General features: G+C 41.5%; 1 protein-coding gene across 1 annotated transcript in view; it reads right to left on the minus strand.

Moving 5' to 3' along the window:
* MTMR12 (myotubularin related protein 12) overlaps positions 1-23830 on the minus strand; it is a 71331-nt gene that overhangs the window by 25984 nt on the left and 21517 nt on the right. Inside the window, exons 2-7 of the mRNA XM_045565794.1 lie at positions 14072-14132; positions 11322-11464; positions 10177-10249; positions 9214-9344; positions 7568-7661; positions 3864-3993 (exon numbers count right to left, since the gene is read on the minus strand). Of these exons, the coding sequence (XP_045421750.1) occupies positions 3864-3993; positions 7568-7661; positions 9214-9344; positions 10177-10249; positions 11322-11464; positions 14072-14132 (632 nt within the window). The remainder of the gene's footprint in view (positions 1-3863; positions 3994-7567; positions 7662-9213; positions 9345-10176; positions 10250-11321; positions 11465-14071; positions 14133-23830) is intronic.

Below are 23830 nucleotides of genomic sequence, written 5' to 3' on the forward strand. Positions count from 1 at the left end.
CTCACCCCACCTACTGAATGGGACTCTGCATTTTAACGAAATCCCCAGGTGACCTGGATGCCCACTAAACTGTGAGAAGCAGCACTCCAGATGGTAACTTACAAATAGGCCACTGTTTCTCAACCTTTTCAGGACAGTCGCCTGTGGAGTTGTTTAAACTAGATTCTAAGCTCCTTCCTTAGTGGCTCACACTACAAAGCTGAAGTGAGGCCTCATGGTTTTAAAAAATTTGCATGTTTTCCCCAATTAGTGAGGATGAATATTTCACAATATTAGTTTCCCCAGTTAATTTTCTCTTAGAGTTTTTCACTCAAAAAAGTCAGAACCAGCCAGGAGCGGTGGCTCGCATCTATAATCTTAGCATTCTGGGAGGCCGAGGCATGAGGATTGCTTGAGGTCAGGAGTTTGAGACCCTGTCTCTACAAAAAAATAGAAAAATTAGCTGGGCATGATGGCACATGCCTGTAGTCCCAGCTACTTGAGAGGCTGAGGCAGAAGGATTGCTTGAGCCTAGGAGTTGAAGGTTGCAGTGAGCTATGATGATGCCACTGCACTCCAGCCTGGGCGACAGAGCGAGACTCTGTCTCAAAAAAAAAAAAAAAAAGAAAGAAAAGTACAAAGTCAGAACCAAGAGAACCAAGTACATTAGCAAGTGCAGCATCCCTCACTTAGCAGAGGTGGCTGTACAGAGAGGAAGAACACGCAGCCAGTGAGGGGTGCTGAGGATGTCCTCTCCTGCCCACTCAACTCCAGCTAGATTTCATGGAGTCTCTGCTTGTATCCGTGAGACTCCCCATGGATACAAGCGATTAATCCTCTCTCCTTGGAAGGTAGTTTAGTCATTAGGATGAGTTTAGACTACAGAATAAACAGCCTCTCCAAATACAACATGATTTATTCATGCAAAATTGTTTGATCCACTCAGGCATAACCCCGAGCAGCAATATGTCTTCCTCCAGTGCTGGCATCATTTCACAGGTCCCTCTGTGTTGTATACACCCCACAGGGCTGCATACCTTCCTATGTCGTTAGAGGGAGGTGGACTGAGAGAAAGGTTTTTTAGGAGGAGAATGAAAAAAGAGAAGAAATAGACCTGTGGTATTTGCTGGAACAGCCAGCTCTGGCCTGCAAGAAGGAGAAGGAGACACTAAGTTTCTTATTCTTATCCAAACTGATTGGAGTCCCCCTCATCTAACTACTGATGGGGTTCTTATTAATTTATTCATTCTTTCTCCTATTTACTGAGCACCTCTTAGAAGCCAGGCACTGTGCTTGGTACTGAGGATAAACAATGCGCAAAAACAGACTGTGTCCTTGATTTCACAGAGCCAGAGGTTACAGAAACAAACATTAAGCAAATAATGATACAGATAAAAATAAACTCTTGATTGCAGGATGTGCTATGAAGAGGGGCATACAGTGCAGTGAAAGCTCTCACAAGGAGACCTGACCTAGCCCTGAGAAAGCTAAGAAAGTGGCTGAGACCTGACCAATGAAGTGGAGTTAATTACATTTGTGCAACTACAAGCAAAAGGCACTTCCAGACAGGAGACTGCCAGGCAAGGCCTGTGGCAGGGAGGTATGGCCAGAGGGGTGCAACACAAAATTGGAGTCAAACCATGAAAGGCCTTGGAGCACTATATCAAGAACAGTGGGAAGCCACTGAGGCAGGAGTAAGTATGATCCGATGCATGTGGAGATGCCCACTTGGCCTCCTATGTGGAGAACGCGGATGCTGGGGACCAGAGTGCATGGGGGAGACGCTGCAGCCAACTATGACAGTAGTCCAGGGAGAAACAAGGCACAGCTTTTCCTGTCTCATCCCTACAGTACAGAAAAGCAGCGTGGGGGAGAGCTTTATAACTGGGAAGGATGAAAAAGCAGGGTGGGGCTGACAGTGACACAGGGGTGGGGGCGTTCAGGGCCCCTCTCCACTGTTAATACAGCTCACACTGACGGGGGCATGGACTGGGGTGGGGACACTAACTCTGCAAATGTTTGAGACTGATCAAAATCAAAACTATCTGCTGAAGAGGCCTATCAGTACTGTGAATACCAAGAGCTCTACAAAAAACATTTTATAACACTGTCAGCAGGGTGCTAGGAATTATGGTCCAAAATGATAACATTCGAGTTTCTAAAAACAGATTATGCAGAGTCATCCTTTAAAAATGCAGGTCAGCTCACATCCCACCTCTGCTTAAGCTCCTCTCGTGGTCAGTGAAAGCCTCCGGGTGTCACCAGCCAGTGGCCTCCTCCTCTCCCTCCCCTCACCTCCTACTGCTCTTTCCTCTGCTCACTCCTCCCCGAGCTCCCCACCACTCTGTACACAAGCCTCTGCCCCTACTCTTCCCTCTGCCGGGCACGCTCTGCCCTCAGGTATCTTCTGACTCAATCCTCTGCTTTCAAGGCTTTGCTCAAAGGCCACGTGCACACAAACCTCCTGACCAGCACTCCCTCCATCCCCTCCAGCACTCCCTAACCCCTTACCTAATCTTTCTCCACAGCACTTACCTTTAAAATGTTATAATCTATTTCTTTATTCTATCATTGTCTTTCTCCCACTAGAATGAAAGCCCCAGGAGGGCACAGGTTTTTAGGCATTGTGTTGACGGCTGTATCTCTAGTAGCTAGGACACTGCCTGGCATATGGCAGGCACTCAAAAATTTTTGTTGAATGAATAAATAAAAGAAATATACAGGCCGGGCACAGTGGCTCATGCCTGTAATCCTAGCACTCTGGGAGGCCAAGGCAGGAGAAACGCTTGAGCTCAGGAGTTTAAGACCAGCCTGAGCAAGAGTGAGACCGTCTCTACTAAAAATAGTAAAAATTAGCTGGTGTGGTAGCATGCATGTGCCTGTAGTCCCAGCTACTCAGGAGGCTGAGGCAAGAGTATCGCTTGAGTCCAGGAGTTTGAGGTTGCTGTGAGCTAGGCTGGCGCCACAGCACTCTAGCCTGGGCGTCAGAGTGAGACTCTGTCTCAAAAAAAAAAAAAAAAAAGAAAAAAAGAAATATACAATATAAAAGAAAGTAGACAATATAAATTCAGAAATGCCTCCATAAGTTTTACACTTGGATTATAGATACAATAATGGAAACAATGACAAAAAAAATGATACAAATTCACTTTTCAGTATTTAAGAGACACTTTAAGAGTTTCTTTAAAAAGCTAGTATTGATGTGGAGAATGAAACCCTCAGACATAGCCAGTGGGCATGTAAAATGGTGCAGTCTCTGGAAAACAGCGTGGCATTTCCTCAAAAAGTTAAACACAGAGTTACCATATATTGCATATACGGCAATTCTGCTCATAGGTTATATACCCAAGAGAAATGGAAACATACTGACACAAAAATTTGTACATGAATGTTCATATCAGCATTATTCAGAAGAGCCAAAAAGGGAAAACAATCCAATTGTCCATCAACTAATGAATGGATAAATAAAATGTGGTATATTCACACCTTGGAACATTATTTGGCAATTAAAAAGAATGAAATTCTGATACACGCTAGAACATGGATGAATTTTGAAAATATCATGCTAAGTAAACAAAGCCAGTCATAAAAGACCACATATTATGTGATTCCACTCATATGAAATGTCCAGAACAGGCACATCTAGAAACAGAAAGTAGATTAATGGTTGCCAAGGCTGGGGAGGAAGAGGAAGAGAGAGGTTTTCAGGGGGGAAATGGGGGAGAGACTGCTAATAGGTATGGAGTTTTTTTTGAGGGGGGGGGGATGATGATGTTCTAAAGTTGACTGTGATAATGACTGCACAACCCTGTGAATACACTAAAAAAGATTATACACTTCAAATGGTTGAATTGTATGGCAAGTCCCCAGCATTAAAAGCTTACCTCTCACAGACTTTATAGCCTTCGTTGACACTCACTGCTTTGTACTTCATGTTGCCTTTGGTCCGCTCCAATTCCCAACACCAGTCCTTAAGTGTGTCAAACATTACTGTATGGTTCTTGGGATCAGCAGCTAACAAAACAATATTTAAAAGACAATAAAATCTTTTCATGAAGCACTGGTATTTTCATTATGTGAAAGTCCCTTCTAAGGTCCCAGTTTTCTCCACTAAGTCTACTTTTTTCTAAGAAAAATGAATTCACTGCTTAATCCTAACTTTGTTTCATTTTTTGGTCATTAATCCAAAATTATAACCAAGGCTATGTCTTTTTATATCGTAGGAAAGGAATTACTCTTGTTCCATTCCTTGCAAAAGTAATTTATAGCTCCATTTTCAGTCATCTGACCATGAGATAATTGCTATAACACAAAAAGATCGTGTGAAGCACTGAAAGGCAGACTTGGCACAAATGCTAAAATGATGAACTATTTTTAGCCCTACCAATATGTGCATAAGATGGCAAACTGATGTGAATAGCATCCCAGATTCTTGAATGTAAATCCTCCCTCAGTTTGAAGATGCACTGCCTGTAAGAGGATTGTCCAGTGTGACAGCTGGTTACTAAAGGCCATAAACTGATCAGACAGTCATGGTGAGGGTCAGGGCCTGCCAGCCAAGGGATGCATCAGGGTGATGGTACTTCTGCCCCTAACCCAGCCCTGCTACTACCTGCTAGAACAAAATGCCAGAAGCACTGCTTTTACAGCTCAGCATACATGTCCTTGGTTCTCTCACCACACCACTGCTTGCAGGGGGTGGCATGCACCAAAATAGCCTCCAGTATTTACACAAATTCTATCACAGATAAGTTTAAGCCTTTGCACATCTTAAAAAAACAAACCTTCTGAGAAAAACAAAGTGTTTGATAAAACTACATCACCTGCTCCTTTTAATAAAACCAGATCATAGCACAAATAATAAAGATGATGATAATAGTCAATGTTAATATAGCACTTACTATGTACCAGGCAATGTTCTGAGCATATTACATTTTATGAACTCAATCCTCACAATCCTATAGGATAGATAATACGATAGGTAGTATTATTTCCTTAATTTTACAAATGAGGCACAGAAAGGTCAGGTAACTTAGCCAGGTCACAGAGCTAGGCAATGGTGGAACTGGAATTCAAACTCAGGCAGCTATAAAAGAAATTTCCATAAAGTACTAATATAAAAAAAAAATTTCCCCATGGACATAAGTAATAACAATACTCCCACTCAGCATAGTTGGGTATTTTCTTACCAATACAAGCCAAACAGGCAAATATTTCCCTAAAATGACATGTCATAATATTTTAGGACCTCTTAGCCAAAACTCATTTGTGAATTATTAAGCCGGGGAATAATTAAAGGTATTCACATTGCAAAGCATTCACCTCTATAAACCCCTACTCAATATAAAAAGCTAATTGGGCAATTAGTATCTATCAGTCATAACCTTTACTTCTCAAAAAAAACAAAAAATAGGGGTTGGAAGGAAGAGAGGAGAAGGAGGATGGAATTAAAATAGAATAAAAGATGCTCCATATCCTGGGCCTCTGGAACAAAAAGCCACCAGTAGGTAATGAAACTGCCAGGATCGATGAAGGTCAGAGTTCTGGCACACTGATCAACATGCTGACGAGCTGAGAAACTGTCCTGTGCTGGGTCCAGAACAAGAATCAGGATATAAAAAAGAGAGAGAATTTCTAAAAATAGACTATGATTTTCCAAATGTACACTCAGTAAATGTTTATATAAATTATAGTAATCAAAGGAGCCATATTTATATATCTCACATTGCAGCAGCTATAAGCCAGTACCCAGTTAATCAGCACCTATATATATATAGCTACAGGGAGAAGATGTCATTCACAAAGATAAATTTACTGAATTAAGGAACAAATTTTATGTTCAGCCTAATATGAGTGTGAAGTGTATTCTATGTCAGTATAATTCTCTGAACATAATCTGTCCTGAAGAATATGCAGTTTGCTCTCAATTAACTCTCATTTAATGACTACCCAGCATGTGTCATGCATTTAACAATTTATAATCTTCACAGGACTTCGAGGGAAGTATTAACAGTGCTGTTTTTAAAATGAGAAAACTGAGGTCCCAAGAGTTAAGTGTCATCCTCAGACTACACAACGAGAAAGCAGCTGGGCCAGGATTTGAACTCAGGTGGGACAGACACCAAAACCCATACCTTTTCTACTAATTACTATAATTCCCAAAATGCAACATACTCTCTGAGATATCTACATCTCTGTACATGCCAATCTCTCTCCCTAAAGTACTCTGCTAAGCCTATCAGGTGCTCCCACATCCTCCACTATCAGCAGGGGCACAGCCTTCTCCCTCTGATAGTCTGCCCCTCCCCCAGAGTGGATGGGCACTTCCCTCAGAGGACACATCACTCAGGTGCCTCTCCTATTTGACTTTATGTTCCTTGAGGGCAAGGATTTAGTCCTGTTCACCTCAATATCTACACAAGGCCTGGCCCCCAGCAAGCATTTAATAAATGTTTACTAAATGAGTAGACAGCAACAAAGCAACTCTGTATTCCAAAAAGATATTACAAAGCCTTATGTGCTTTTAAAAGAAACTGCCACTTCCCTGACAAAAAAGCACATAAGACTCAGGATCACTAAATGTCAACTTCACGTTAAGAGTAGTAGGCAGAGCAAGTGAACAGACTGAGGCAAGAGAACTAGAGAAGGAAGAAGACAGACATCTGTGAAAACGTGTCCGATGCTAGGCATTGTTAATGGCTAATTCAGATGGCCAGAGTCTCTTACTTAAAAGATTGCTCTCTTTTTCAGCAAACGGAATGGAAAACATTTGGAACCTTAAATTTTCTTTTACCAAACTATTTTTCTGATGTGCTTTTCTTATGTACAACTGTCTCATCTCCCTCAAAATAGTTGCTACAATGCATGTTCTGGTTATTTAAAAACTTTCTAGAATGCAAGACATTCTCTAGAGTCTTGTGAGATGAAATCAAGTACATTTAAGTGGAAAAAGAACACAGGAACAAACACAGTTATTTTAAACTTGTTTCAGTTTTGTGTCCCTATAGTTTCACACATTCCCAGTTATACTGACTTTTTTTTTTTGAGACAGAGCCTCGCTCTGTTGCCCAGGCTAGAGTGCCGTGGCATCACAGCAACTTCAAACTCCCAAGCTCAAGCAATCCTTCTGCTTCAGCCTCCCGAGTAGCTGGGACTACAGGCACGTGCCACCACGCCAAACTAATTTTTTCTATATATTTTTAGCTATCCAGCTAATTTCTTTCTATTTTTTTTTTTTTTTTAGTAGAGATGGGGTCTCGCTCTTGCTCAGGCTGGTCTTGAACTTCTGACCTCGAGCGATCCTCCTGCCTCGGCCTTGCAGAGTGCCAGGATTACAGGCGTGAGCCACCGCACCCAGCCCTGATTTTATCTTTCATAAGCAACAAACATAAAAGATAAGTTAAGACAAAGATCACAAGGAAAAACAAAGTAGAAATCTTCTTAAGCAAGAGGTGACCCCCAACAGCTAGAGAAGAGAGGGAAAAAAAAACTGAAAACCACCCATGAATGGGTTTTTCCCCCAACTGGTTTCAGGTGGGAATTGGAAGGGCCCTGCCTCCCCTCAAATGAAAACCCAGAAGAGACTTACCTGCATTGTTTTGTGCAGCAGTTGCATAGGAAAACAGAAACAATCGTTTAAGTAGTTTAGGAGCCTGAGTATGATGAATTATGCCACTGACAATCTAGAAAAGAACCAACCAAGGGATATAGTTACACTTTTGAGAGACGAACTCTTAAGAGAGACAAGAGTCAAAGTGTCTAAGTTCTCAGTCATGCTAATGGGGCTCCAATGAACAACACGTTAACTCTTATGGAGGTCTGTATCTGTGATGTTAGCTCTTGGATAATGCCAAATCAAGAGAATGCTAGCCATTTTGTCAGGTTTCCTAAGAACTCTGAATTTCTAGGAAAATTTTTAAAACATAGTCTAATTTTTCAAAAGCAAAGTACTAAAAAACTTAAGTGTCACATTAAGTCAGATACTCCAAAAATCTGACTTATCAAAGACTTATAGCTGATAACCAGCCTCAGCAACATAGGGAGACCATGTCTCAACAAAAAATATAAAAATTAGCCAGCTGTGGTAGTGCACGCCTGTAGTCCCAGCTACCCGGGAGGCTGAGGCAGAAGGATTGCTCGAGCCTGGGGAGTTTGAGGTTGCAGTGAGCTATGACGACACCACTGCACTCTAGCCCAGTGTCAAAAAAAAAAAAAAAAAAAAGATAGCTGATATCAGATAATAACCAAGACACTTAGCTGTTCTGACCCCCTTGTTGTGGCCTTTAAGAACTTCTTCTAGAAGATGAGGGAAAGAAATCAATCTGTCATGCTTTCTCCTGGTCTATCGTGCCAAAAAAAAAAGTATGTTTGGACAGATGACGAAAACCATCAATCAAACCGAAGTTTCTGGCTTCTCAGGGAATTTTCCATATCTACACCACTCTTTTCCTGCTCAGAATAGACACCAGAGTCGCGTTTTTTATTCTAACTGAACTACCACACTAACTGAAAGAAAATTAAGGAGTTACCTGTAAGTGTCCAAAACTCACTGTAGCCAAGACAATATACATGAACTGGCCTCTTGCTAGGTTTCTCCTGATGTGTTTACTATGAGAGTGGCAAATTTGAGACCCTCAGTATCTTAATAAGAGAAACCTTGGAAGTTACAATAAATATCAAATGGATACAGCCACTTTTTGAGTTCATTTGGTTAAATACCTCAACTTGCTGTGGCAACCAGGAGATTAAGTTTAGTCTCCAAGAGCATATCTGATGACTTGGCTTTGCTCATCTGACTTGTGTCCCTCCTCCTTCCATGCACAACCACTATCTCCCAGAGGTGAACTCTTTTACTCATAGGAGTTGTAAGTCACCGCTACTATCTTTTAGAAAGACTGTCAGAGGTGGGGGAAGAGGGGTAGAGTTTTAGCTGTCCCATCCTTCCCTTTCCCCAACCGCCTCCCGACCTGGTTTACCACCTCCCACCATTTAGTGACTGTGGGAATAAAAACATTATGAATTGAAGGATTAAATGTACCATGTGCCAAGATGATATACAGGCATGCTTTCCCAAATTACCTCTCACATGCTAATCAAAGAATATGGGATTATAACCCATTTCAACTTCACAGAGTGAATAGCTCCCCTCAACCTTCATGAAATGTAAGCAAACACTCGAGCTAGTGGGGAAAACCTGATGGGAAATAAAACCTAAAAACACATGCAACTAGTTACCCTTTTGACTTCTTCTTCCTTTGTGTACCTCAGACAGAAGTGGAACACTCGCAGGTCTTTGCAGTGGATGATGAGTTTCTCAGGGTACTTCTTCAATTGTCCAAAGAGAGTTTTTTTTTTCTCATCAAACACTACAGATCAATGATAAAATCAGGAAGGCAAATTACGTTTATGGCAATAAAGTAATGCTAAAGAAACAAAGGTAGACTATTAACTCCCAAGGATACCTCTCAAAAGTGAGAGGAAAGGTGCTGCCTGCCTTCTGAGCGACTGTCTCCAGCAGGGGCCCTGGCTCTCTGAGAGCAGTTAGGGTTCTTCATTCCTCTGGAGTAAGCACATAACCAAGGCAGACTGGCCACTGTCAGCAGAATTGACTCCACTGGCCTAAAGAAAACTCAGCTCTTAAAACTGAGATTATACGAGATGGGAGGGAGATTGCTAGGGACACGCTTTCATGACCGTCAACTCTGACACCTCCCTCCATGTCCCAGAATATGGACCCACTCAGCACCTACTGGTATTGAGATCATAAATGGTTACTGAATGATTTCTGAAGATGTCCTAAATACAAAAATAGAGAAGTGGAACAGAGAGAGGCTTGGCAGGAGGCTTGTTTAGTCAGCAGAAAAGATATCTTAATACAACAGATCTTTATCAGATTAGCCAGTAAAGTAAAACTTACACAGCTAACACTGATAGCGAAAGTACAATCAACATGTAATATATAATGGCATTGTGTGGAATATTAGAAATAACAGGTTCCAAGTTCAAGTCCAAGCTCCTCCAGCTAAGTGACCCCAAATGTGCCACTTTGCATCTCAATTTTATCATCCATAAAGCTGATTTAAATAAGATAATATATGTGAAAAAATTTTAGTAAATTATAAATGGTCATAGAATTATTATCATCAGCAGCCATCCTTTCAAAGGCTAGTAATGTCCCAAGGGAAAACTGATACTTACCTCCATAAATCTGATCAACACAGTGAAGTGTAATGTCATTTTCTCCTATAACCTTATTCTTAAATTGAGTTTCCTAAAAAATTCAAAAGAAAACAACTGTGACTCCTCTCTGTGCACGGTTATACATTTATGGGCAGAGCAAATCATTCCTCACTTGTATTAAGAAAAATGGGGAAATGCAGCCACATCCCTAAGAAAGGGACAGTGAAGTGTGTGACCATTCACTTTTCAAACTCGGGCAGAACATGCCATTTCTGGGCTGCTCCCAGGCAAACCCACCATGCCACATATGACCACTTTGAGACATGGGGAAATGATGTGCAGATTAGCTTTTCTCCACACAATGTGAAGAGGTGACTGATGGAGCTACCTGAAGCCAGCTTTAGGAAGAAAACACTGGGAGATTCAAGTTTCTGGTAAACGGTGTTTTTGTACAGGACTATGAACCAAGAGCAGACAGAAGAGGCAGCACTGATGCTGCTGTTTAAAGAGCAGGGGTGGTCTGGCATCGCTGGCACAGTGGGGCCAGGAAGACCCTCGGCTGGGTTTCCACTAACACACGGGGCTCTCCTCATAGTGTGGGCAGTTCTCTCTTTACTCGACTGCTTATTCTTCATAAGTATGGGCCAGTCTTACAAGGACACTGCTACTAGGTTCAGATTAAACATAAAATTCAAGGGCGGCATTCACTACCACTTTCATTATTGAACTTAGTTCCTGAATTTGAGGAAGAGTTTAGTATAAAGAAAATATAGGGAACTAGTATTTTTAAGAAAAAGTTGACGGTGTCAACCTGTGAGGTCAAAGCAAGCCAACACGACATGAGGCACAGGTGAAAAATTTCTAAGTGGTTCTACTACTGAAAGGAGACCTTGAAGGACAGAGTGCAGGCCAGTGATGAAAAAGACTTCTGTCTTTAGTTTGTATTTGTTGGGGGGGGGGGTAATTGAAAAGCTGAGAAAAAGACAAATTCACAACTACACTGTTCTCCCCAAACTCTGCCAAATGCAGCTGATATATACAGGACTTCTGTCCTTTGTGTTTCTGTGTTGGGGGATGGAATAATTGAGAAGCCAGGGAAAAAAGACAACAGAGCCACACCTGCTCTGCTGCCCCCAACTCATCCAAATGTAGCGCATACATACGTCATTATCCAATGCCGATTCATCATCACCCAAGAAAGCAATCTTGAAGTCTGTGCAGACAAGTCTCCCGTAGACCCCATGCTGACAAGAATCTTCCTGGACATACTTCAGTACTGTGCTGGCTTCACAAAGCAGCTGCTCACCTGGACAAATCAAAACAAGTTCTCCTTAGAGTCCTCAGGAAGCATACAGTATGCAAACACTGAAAGCTCTTCAGCCCTATTTATGTATGGACAAACACAATACAATGCAGCACTTCAGAACTTTATACTTTTCAGCATGGCAGGAGCTACAACACATAGGGGAGATGATGAAGCCAAAATATAGGGGAGATGATGAAGCAGGCAGAAACCATCAACAAGTGAAATCAAAATGACTCAGACACACCTTCCCGCAGGACATTCTTCTGTCTTCTCACTAGGAATAATGGAAGTTTCCAAATAGGTAATGATTTCAGCTGCACTTTCAAGCGTAGATGTTAGTGTTTTTATTAACTCTGGCCTAACCAGATGTTCCACAGAAGCAATACCCTAAATGAGCAGACAGGCCCGCCCGCGTGCCCCAGAATGCAGATCCCAGGCGCACTTTCCTGTGAGGGGGGCCATGTCTACTGACAGAATTGCTAAGAGACAGCAGGGTGTCACCCCGGCCCCAGGGCTTCCAGGAAGCTTCCTTATACATAAGAGGTGCTGCTGCCCCCTGAAGCGTGACCATCCTCATTCTGGCTCCATGCTGGGAGGAAAAAGGAGGTCAGAGGTTTGTGGGAAAAAAAAACTGTTTCCTCTCTTTCTTAGTTGAGAGTATTTCCTCTCAATGTGTCACCTTCTCCTGCTCGATCTGGGCGTCCAGCCCACGTGAGAAGCTGCAGTGCCTGGAAACAGAGCACTTCTCTTTACAGTCAAAAAGATTAGGATTGGGGGATAGGTAAGTATTTTCTGCTCCTTGGAAGCAGAGAAGCTCATGAGGGCAGGAAAAAGAGAAGACTATGGGGGGAATGAAAAACTAAGTGTAAATGCTTTGCAACCAAAAAAACCAAAAAGGAATTTTCTTCTCATCCAACAGATTACCAACTTCCTCTCAGAATCTCCCCCTGCTTATCTCCTTCAAGGTCTTTACGTTTACTTTTTGGCTCAAAATTCATTTAGTCTAGCATTCAATACAAAAACAAGAGTTTCAGGCACTAAAAAGGGATTCATTCATATTATGGTGTCTGGGTTTTTCCCCCCCATCTTTCAAGGGGTTAATCACCTCCAGCTGAAACACTAAGGAAATACCGGAAGAGGGCTCTGTCACTAGGTCAGCCTTTGGAGAGACCACAGAGTTTGAAGAAAACAATGAAGTCAGGGCCTCATTAGAGTTTAAAATAGTCCCAGAAAAAGTGTCTCAGCTAAGTCTAAAGTAGAAGACATGTGAGCAAGGCTTCCTGTGCTTTCAATTCCCAATGTGAAAAGCTTTTAATAGTAAGGCTCCCCCAAGACCAGACCAGTCCCCTCCCATGGTCATGTACTAGAGACCAGATATTAGCACGCACTAGCTAACACAACATTCCTTGTGAGACCCTCTGCAGACACGGCACGCTGTGCCACAGTAATCAACTTGTTTGTACCAGGTACAGAGTCTGGAATCATGAGAGTTGGGAGCCAGAAATGACCTTAGACTACTTTAGGAAACTGAGGCTCAGAGAAGTTAACTGTGAACTCACCACTGCACATCTAGAAGAGACCATCAAGGAATCCAGGAGAGGGGAGAATATACATAACACTAAGCTAAAAATAAAAGTTAAATCTTGACTCTATAACCCCAAGAAAAGGGAAAATAACATGAGATATGAATTAAGGTTTAGGTCATCATTACTGAAAAAAGCCTTTGAAATTTAAAAATATCAAAAGAAGTTATAGGAGTCCAATATATTTTACCAAATAAGGTGGATCAGTCAGAAACTTGCACAGATTCAGATGCCCTCAATAAACTGGAATAAAACAAAAAGTACCAGAATGAAACCTCTATTGTTTTGGGAAAATGTACCCAAAAAACTTATAAAAAAAAAATTATTTTGGATTGGGAAAAAGAAAGTAGAAAAAGAATTAAATACACAGATCACAGAATATCCTGTATATGGAGAGGATACATCAAGAAGTTTCTGTTCCTGAACTCAGAAATGATTATAATTTAAGCTACAGTCACTTTCCTCCATCTCAAAAATATCCAACCAATCCATGCTCTTTCATAATGACCGAAGAGCAAAGCCCTGAGGGCTCCAGGGTTGGTAGACCCCAGCATCCCTGTACATGTTGCTCAGATGCACATGCATAGACCAGTGGGTGGGCCACCCACCAAAGCTTGCCCTGGGAAGCCCGGGCAGCTGCACCATTCAAGGGCTGGAAGAGGGTCTGGGGTCTAGGGCTCTGTAGGGGACTGACATTTTTTTGACCAACATACTGGCTAGATGGGGCAAGTAGGATGACCTGAAAAAGGCCTCATTTGCTTGTGAAAGAGGTGAGAATTTCCCAGGTTTATTTTCATTAGCTTGGAGGAAGAGGAAACAAGAAAAAATTCTTTGTAGATACTGTAATACTCAGACCCAGGTGTGCAGTTACTGAACTAAAGACCTTGATATTTTTGTCCAACTCACTATTGTCACATGCAAGGGAATGAAAACAAAGGAGTTTATATATAGCAAGACTTTGGCTGATGTAATTTATCACTGGCTTTGAGCTGCATATGGGTTATGATGGTAACATGACAGTTACCTGGCAACAAGTGAAGTGTTACTTCCTTCTCTGTTACTTCCTTTTCATTTGTGTGAATTTCCTAAAAGAGAAAAGAGGGTAATAATTTTTCTTTGTTTAAGGGTTCAAAATGAACAACATATATCCATGCTTTCAGTACACACATTAAAATATCATACACCCTCAGGAGCTCTTTGTTTATTTGACAAGCTAGTTACTTTTTTAAAAAGTGTTTTTAACTAAAGGAAGATAGAAAATTTCATTAAGTTAGAGAGAGTCAATGTATTAAGCTAATTATTTAAGATTGACAACAGAGGGGCAGGGGCAGGCATTCCTTATAAGAAATAAGTGTCACACAGCAAAGTAAGGCAGCTCAATCAGAGTCAGAAAGAGAATAGAAGACATGCCACAGTGTGGTTCCCTTTCTCCCTCCAGTGAGAATCAAAGGTTAGAAGCAAGAGAAGATTTGTGTGTTCTTGAGAGAAAATGGACATATGGGCAGGCTTGAAGGCAGGAAAATGGGAATGTATCAAGTCGGCATTGATCCATCTACTCTGTAGCACACCAGTACTCAGTAAAGACAGCTGCAACATTCTTTGCCCATTCTAAGTTACCCAAAACCACAAGACAGTGCCAAGGGGTGCAATCACTTCTAATGGGGAATCCAGGCCAGGTTCTGTGTCACTGCTTATCAATAAAAATATATTCCAGTGTCTCTATTTTGGGTTGTGTTTATTGGATATTCAGACATAATTAGCAAACCTTAATGAATTAATGGACCAAAGTGGCGATACATGGCTGTTAACGTAACAAAAAGAGACAGATGGGCCTTGTAATGATGTCTGCCACACCATCTATTAAGTGTTCTTGCCAAAGAACATATCTAACCTCATTCTGCTTGAATTTTCATGCCAATCAACCAATTTATAAGAAATACCAAAGGCCAGGCTCAGTAGCTCATGCCTGTAATCCCAGCACTTTGGGAGGCCGAGGTGGAAGGTTTGCTTGAGGCCAGGAGTTTGAGACCAGTCTGGGTAACACAGCAAGACCCTGTCTCTACAAAAAATTTAAAAGATTAGCTGGCAGAGTAGTGTACACATGTAGTCCCAGCTTCAGCACAGGAATTCAAGGCTGCAATGAGCTATACTGCGCCATGGCACTCCAGCCTGAGTGATAAAAGGATATCCTCTCTCAAAGAAGAAAAAAAAACAAAAAGAAATACTAAGACAGAGAAACACATTAAATGACACCCTGTGGGTATGCCATCAGTCAAATTTTGACTGTGGAAAATTCTACAAGATACAACAAGCTTTGTTAACAAATAAAACTAGATTTTTTTTTTTTTTTGTAGAAAATTCTGGGTGCGAAAAGTTTTCTGAATTTGTTAATTCAGACTCAAATATGGCATTAGAAGAAACTTGGGTACAGCTGAGGCAGAGATGCACTAGATGGCCATCTTTTTTTTCTGAGACAGAGTCTTACTATGTCGCCCTGGGTAGAATGCAGTGGCGTCAGCAACCTCCAACTCCCGGGCTCAAGGAATCCTCGTGCCTCAGCCTCCCAAGTAGTTGTAGCTGGACTACAGGTGTACTCCATGATGCCCAGCTAATTTCTCTATTTTTAGTAGAGACTGGGTCTCACTCTCGCTCAGGCTGGTCTTGAACTCCTGACCTCAAGCGATCCTCCCACCTCCGCCTCCCAGAGTGCTAGGATTACAGGCGTGAGCCACCTCACCAGGCCTAGAAAGCCCATCTTGAAGCTGAAGAAGAATGCCATGGCTTTTCCAGAGAGCCCATATTGAGATGGTCTATTCTGGAGGTGACTGCAATTTCCATTCCAGGAGATGCCAAAAACTCAAGTCCCTCTGAGGTAGGGCTTCTCAAACTTGGGGCAAGTCAGATCACTAGGAAGCCTGTTACCTACACACTCTCAGAACCCCCACAAGCCTACAGACTTAGAGTGTGGGGATGCAGGTTGGCCCTCTGGTTTTGTAAAATGTTCCCCAGATGATTCTGATGCATTGCTCTGGGATTTAAGAAACAGGGACCATTCTTGCACATGTAAATGCTATGAGTGTTTTGGTGATTTAGAAATTCTTGTTGAGTGTTCTCATCATTTGTCATTGGCAAAGAACTAAATTAAAGCACAATTATTTTTGACAGGTTCTATCATTTTTCCCTGAGGAGAGAGTAAAGTTATTCATTAAATTCAATCAGCTTTTGGAAAACTATAGAGATCATCTTGACTGGTGGTTGGAATTCAGTCCAAACACTGGAGCAAGCTTGGAGAAGACTAGCCTATTGTTATGTCAGCAGAAGGAAGTTACAGGATCCAAAACTACCTACATTAACTCTTTAACTGGTTAGTGAAATTCTTTCTTTACATTCCAGAAACAAAACAATCAGGAGCTATCTTTTAGGATTCTGTCCTACCCAACTCCACCCCCCTGCCTTCCCCAGACTACTTACTCTTCCCTGCTCTTGCAACCTCCTGGAGTAAACTACCTCCTCCCCAGTCAACTGCATGGGGAAACTAAGAAGGACACTTCCATACACTGGGCTAATCATTTTAATCTCTCCTATTAATTTGGCTAAAGGGCTAAGAGATGCTAATCAAGCTTGCTGCTTAAACTAGAGACTTGTAAATTTGGCCACAAATATGGAGAAGCAGAGAAAGCTGTTCTGCAGAGAACAGAAACATGAAGAGGATACGAGAGACAAAAGCCATAAAAACCTGCCTCTCAGCCACACAAATAATGGCCTGGGCTCTCATGGCTTCCCTAGCTTTTGTGAGACCCAACCACATCTTTGACCCACAGTTCCATGAGTCACATCTGTATTTGTACAATAAATTCCCTTGTTGGCATAAAATAGCTAGTGCGGGTTTCTATTAACTGTCACCAAAGATATTGACTTAGGTCAAACGCATTGATGATAGAGAAACCACAAATGTCACCCAACATGTCAATGTACAATATATCTAGAACCACAGGATCAGGAACTAAGGTCATAGCCACCACCTCACAAGAAAGATTGGCAGAGAAGAGTCAAACACCAGATGTGGCATCTACTGCCTCAAGTGTGTGGCTTTTAGGTGGGGTGAGGATGGATAAGGCCTCCAAACTGTAAGGCCCTCAGAGGATTTTGCCATTATCCAGCTGATAACACCCCTGAATGGCTTTCCTTGGCTGCTACCACCACATTCCCTGCATGATCTCTCTGGGTGTAGAGGCACATACCCTGCCCCACCCACTCCAAACACATACAAAGTAAAACAGAAAGTGACTTAAAAAACTTAAAACAGGCCGGGCGCGGTGGCTCACGCCTGTAATCCTAGCTCTGGGAGGCCGAGGCGGGTGGATCGCTCGAGGTCAGGAGTTCGAGACCAGCCTGAGCAAGAGTGAGACCCCGTCTCTACTAAAAATAGAAAGAAATTATCTGGCCAACTAAAAATATATAAACAAAAAAAATTAGCCGGGCATGGTGGCTCATGCCTGTAGTCCCAGCTACTCGGGAGGCTGAGGCAGTAGGATCGCTTAAGCCCAGGAGTTTGAGGTTGCTGTGAGCTAGGCTGACGCCACGGCACTCACTCTAGCCCGGGCAACAAAGTGAGACTCTGTCTCAAAAAAAAAAAAAAAAAAAAAAAACTTAAAACAACAAAAAAATCCATCATTCTTAGCCTTGTCATTTCCAAAGCTATATATGTATATGTTTATACATACATACATACACATATATTTTTTTAATTTTTTTTCTTTTCAAAGCAGAAGATGTTAGCTTCAAAAGATAGCTGAAGTCTGCACATGAACAGGGAGAAGCTCATTTATGAGAGACAAAGCTCATTTAAATGAATTCTTACCAAGTGTTAGGTCCTGGGCACTAAAGGATAAACAGAAGATAGATAATACCGGCACACTTTTACAATCATAATATAAGCTGTAACAAAAGTATTGACATGCGGCTACAGGCACACAAAAGTAGAGCACCTAACTGTAGGGAGACCAACAGAGGGGAGAGAAGCGAAGGGAGACTGTGAAGCCAGTCCTTCTAGGGAAGTGGCTCATATGGAATGTGGTGGAGTTCAGTAAGTGGACAAGCAGAGAGGGGAAGAAAGAAAAGAGAAGGTGCAAACACACGGAGGCAAGTAACATGAAGTGAGAAAGATGACTGGGGCTAGGTCACAGCCTGAAGGACTGTGTACGCCATTTTGAGGACTTTGGTCTTTACCCAGTGGGGAGCAACTGAAAGATTTTAAGGGGAGTGAATTAAGCATATAGTATTTACTACCTTCAATAAACCTCTTTCAGGAAAAAGCACAGGACTAACCCAGGATCCTGGGTGGGTTCTAGCCTACAAAAAACATCAGGAGGATCTTGGGCAGGTGTCCTGGCCTCGGTGTCCTCATCTGAAAGAATGGAATTTAGGGCTATATTGCCCGCCCCATAAGATTATGCGTAAGAGAGTCTGTGCAAGGTCAAAATTATATGGAAGTGAGTCTGTGTCCAAAAAGGAGGCAGGATCCTTGGTGCTTTCACTCACTAAAAACAGAAAGACTCTGGTAGACCCACTCTCTCCATTCCAAATCGCTCACTCAGAGCATGTAACATTTTCAGAGATGAATATCAATATATTGTACTAGAGTATTTCCTACAAGAAAAAAGGCTGAGGACCTTTTCCCACTCACCCTCACCTTTGTCAAATGCCCCAAAAGTTTAGTAGACATTTTTCATTTTAAAAGCACTGACTCCTCTTCTTCCCTAGAATAATGCTAAACGCATTTTAATGGTGGCACCATGCTGCTGACCAAAAATCGATCTAACAGAGAAAGGAAAAACTCAAAAAGCAACTAAGTCATCCAGGAGCCACATATTTTATGAAGCAGGTGGTAATTTCAACACTGGAAGGGGATGACAGAAAACCACCAAGATTCCCAACAGTGCTTAACTCCCTACTAAAATTGTCACCATTAATCAGACTTTCTTCAGCACTGCAGACAGGGAGAGGTCAGAGTAACACAATAAGATGTATGCTGGTGCTGAAAAGCCAATGTCTAAGAAAAAGTAATCTAATCATCAAACGTATGATTGTCACCAAAGATATTGCATTGATGCCCCTACCTCAAATGCCACTAAATAAATTAGACTAAACCTTATTCATCTAAAACCTAGATCATATAACAAACTCACGTATTTGATATAATACCGAAAATGTTAAGTCAAAAAGCTTCTCATCAGTAGTAACAGTTGAGTCTAATGTTGTGCTTAAGATCAAGGCCTCCACAATGTTTATTTAACAGGCTCAACTTCCACCTCAACTGTAGGCTTTTAACTCTAATAACAGCCAACATTTAGTAAGTTTCTATCATGTATCAGATAAGTACTCTTCATTAGAACTCATTACTCCTAGCAACTACTCTGGGACAGGCATACCTTGTTTCTTTGCACTTGGCTTTGTTGTGCTTCCCAGATAGTGTGCTTTTTATAAAAGAAGGTCTGTGGTAACCGCAAGTCTATTAGTGCCATTTTTCCAACAGCATGGGCTCATTTCATGCGTCTGTATTACATTTTGGTAATTCTTGTAATATTTCAAACTTTTTCATTATTATTACATCTGTTAGAGTGATCTGTGATCAGTGACTTTTGTTTTAAGAGACAGGGTCTCGCTGTTGCTCAGGCTGGAGTATAGTCGTATGATCACAGCTCACTGTAACCTCGAACTCCTGGCCTTAAGCCATCCTCCCACCTTAGCCTGAGTAGCTAGGACCACAGGCACATGCCACCACGCCTGGCTAATTTTTTTTAATTTTATTTTTTATATAGATAGAGTCTTGCTCTGTTGCCCAAGCTGGTCTCAAACTCTTGACCTCAAGCAATCCTGCCACCTCAGCCTCCCAAAGTGCCGGGATTACAGGTGTGAGCCACCATGGCAGGCCTTGACCAGTGATCTTCGATGTTACTATTATAAGCATTCTATGGCACCACAAACCATGTCCACATAAGATGGCAAACTTAATTGTCAAATGTTATGTGTATCGTGACAGATCCACTGGCTGTTCCAGTCAATATAACAATGTTGAAATTAGGCCAGTTAATAACTCTACAATGGCCTCTAAGTGTTCAAGTGAAAGGAAGAATTATACATCTCTCACTTTAAATCAAAAGCTAGAAATGATTAAGCTTAGTGAGGAAGGTATGTCGAAACCTGAGACAGACCAAAAGCAAGGCCTCTTGTGCCAAACAGCCAAGTTGTGACTACAAAGGAAAAGCTCTGGAAGGAAATTAAAAGTGCTACTCCAGTGAACACAAGAATGATAAGAAAACAAAACAGCCTTATTGCTGATATGGAGAAAGTCTGAGTGGTCTAGATAGAAAATCAAATCAGCCACAACATTCCCTTAAGCCAAAGGGTAATCTAGAGCAAGGCCCTAACTCTATTCAATTCTATGGAGGCTGAGAAAGGTGAGGAAGCTACAGAAGAAAAGTTGGAAGCCAGCAGAGGTTGTTGGTTCATAAGGTTTAAGAAAAGAAGAAGTCATTTCTACAACATAAATGTGCAAGGGGAAGCAACAAGTGCTGATGCAGGAGCTGCAGCCAATCTAGCTAAGATAACTGATGAAGGTGGCTACACTAAACAACAGACTTTCAGTGGAGATGAAACAGCTTTCCAATGGAAGAAAATGACATCTAGGACTTTCACAGTTAGGAGAGTCAATGCCTGACTTCAAAATTTCAAAGAACAGACTAGCTCTTTTGTCAGGGACTAATGCAGCTGGTGACTAAGTTGAAGCCAATGCTCATTTACCATTCCAAAAAATGCTAAAACTACTCTGCCTGTGCTCCATAAACGGAATGACAAAGCCTAGATGACAGCACACCTGTTTACAGCATGGTTTACTGAATATTTTAAGCCCACTGTTGAGACCTACTGCTCAGAAAAAAAGATTCTTTTCAAAGTATTACTTCTTATTGACACTGTACCTGACGCCCAAGAGCTCTGATGAAGATGTACAAGGAGATTAATGTTGTTTTCTTGCCTGCTATTACAGTATCCATTCTGCAGCCATGGATTAAGGAGTAATTTTGACTTTCAAAACTCTTATTATTTAGGAAATACATTCTGTAAGGCTACAGTTGCCATAGACAGCTATTCCTCTGATGGATCTGGGCCAAGAAAATTGAAAACCTTCTGAAACAGATTCACTATTCTAGATGCCATTAAGAAAATTCATGATTCACAGAAGGGGGTCAAAATAGCAACATTAACAGGAGTTTGAAGAAGTTGATTCCAACCTTCATGGATGAGTTTGAGGGGTTCAAATTTCAGTGAAGAAAGTAACTGAAGATGTGGTGGAAACAGCAACAGAACTAGAACTAGAAGCAGAGCCTGAAGATGTGACTCAACTGCTGCAATCCCATGATGAAACTTTAACAAATGAGGACTTGCTTCTGATGGATGAGCTAAGAGTGGTTTCTTTATATGGAATCTATTCTTGGTGTGACTGTGAATGCTGTTGAAATGACAACAAAGAATTTAGAACAGTACATAAACCTAGTTGATAAAGCAGCAGCAGGGTTTGGGAAAATTGGCTCCAATTTTTAAAGAAGTTCTACTGTGTGTAAAATGTTATCACACAACATTGAATGCTACACAGAAATTGCTCAAAAAAGGAAGAGTTAACTGATGCACCCTACTTCATTGTATCTTATTTTAAGAAACTGCCGTCTGGGAGGAAGGATGGCCCAGTCATTAAGCCAATACGTGCTGGAATCGGATAAGCCTGGGTTCAAATCTTAACGGGGGGGGGGGGGGGGAATTGACACCAGCCACCCAAACTTTCAGCAACCACCACCCTGATCAGTCAGCAGCCATCAACATCAAACAAAGATCCCTCACTAGCAAAAAGACTATGACTCACTGAAGGCTGAGATGATTGTTAGCATTTTTGATAAAGTATTTTTTAATTAAGGAATATACATTTTTTAAGACATAAAGCTATTGCACACCTAATACACTATAGTATAAATGTAACTTTTTTTGGTTTTTTTTGAGACAGAGTCTTGTTTTGTCACCCTGGCTAGAGTGCACTGGCCTCATCAGAGCTCACTGCAACCTCAAACTCCTGGGCTCAGGTGATCCTCTTGCCTCAGCCTCCTGAGCAGCTGGAACTACAGGCTTGAGCCACCACACCCAGCTAATTTTTCTATTTTTAGTAGAGACGGGGTCTCGCTCTTGCTCAGGCTGGTCTTGAACTCCTGAGCTCAAGTGATTCTCCCACCTCAGCCTCCCAGAGTCCTAGGATTACACGCTTGAGCCGCTGCACTCAGCCTAAATATAACTTTTATACGCACCAGGAAACCAAAAAATCTGTGTGACTTGTTTTATTGCGATACTTACTTTACTGAGGTGGTCTGGAACTGAACCTACAAGGTATGCTTGTGCTAGTATTACCTCCATTTTACAGATAAGGAAACTGAGGCTCAAATAGGTTCAGTAACTTGTTTGAGGTATTATAGGAAAACACAAGTTATTAACCAAGGATCAGCCTAGCTCTTGTTTAACTCAGAGCCTACATTTTTCACTGCTGGGTACCACTTCTAACAAACATGGTTACAGTTTCCTACTGCAAAAGAGATATTCGTTGTAGCAGCCATTGCTTCTAGTAGGAATCTCTTACTACAAAACTCATTAGAACAGATCAGAAAAGTTCCCTTAAGGGAACTGTACTTCACATAGAAGGATTTGCCAATACAGTACAAAAGCACGTGGAAGTTAAAGTCAGCTACCACTCCTGAGGATCTGCGAGAGGCAGCCTGGTCATTTTCACTCATTGGTTCTCAAAAAGTCACTTCTCTGGATTCTTACCAAGTTCACATTCACAGTGTACATCTTCTCAAAAGTGTGATGATCCTGGTGCACCTTAGGAGAGGCCCTCCCAGAAAGACCTTGAGAAGAACTGGGGGTGGGGGCGGTCCAAGGAAGCTCTAATAGGTCAAAATGTTTATAAATGCTTATTTTAATAGCTTTGAGTCAAAAACTGAAATTGTTGTTCTTAGATTAATTTTACCCAGCCAGAGGGGCAAATTCCAAGAGGCAACATCCCTAAAGGTTCCAAAACACAATATTTCCATTGCATTTGGCACCAAAGTGCTGAAAGGACACAACACAGACATTTCATTTCCTCAAAGTTGCCCTACTTTTCTAGAATGAACATTTAATACTCTTTGTTTTTTCCACTATTAATAAATAGAAAATCTGAGGGAGAAAAAAACGTATTCCCATATTAGGTGGGAATCCATGTGTATCTTAAAACAAAATTTATCTTTTTTTTAAAGTAGAAAGTTGTATTTTTAATACGAATAATTTAAGATTTTGTCTTTCCCCACATCTCTTCAATCTTCTCTCTGTACATGTACTAAAAACAGAAATAATTCAAACTTGGAGGCCACAGTCCAAATCCAGCTCTGATACCTACAGGCATGACCTAGGGGCATGTCATTTAACCTGAATGAGCTTTAGTTTCTTCCTCTAAAAAATGGAAATAATATTACCTAATATGAAGGCTTTAAGAGATATCCATGTAAATACCTGATACATGTACCCAGTAACAGTACTTGTTATAATTGCTGGACATAGTAATGTCCGTGCTTCTTACTGATTTCCTTTCTTTCATATTCTCCTTTCCTCTCATGAGTAAACAAAGAAGAGTTACAATTATTCAAGATTCTGTCACAGAAGTATAATAAATTTTACTTCTCTCCCAGTCCTGTTTCCCACATTAAAT

The sequence above is a fragment of the Lemur catta genome, chromosome 12, assembly GCF_020740605.2.
Source record: "Lemur catta isolate mLemCat1 chromosome 12, mLemCat1.pri, whole genome shotgun sequence".
NCBI classification, from domain to species: domain Eukaryota; kingdom Metazoa; phylum Chordata; class Mammalia; order Primates; family Lemuridae; genus Lemur; species Lemur catta.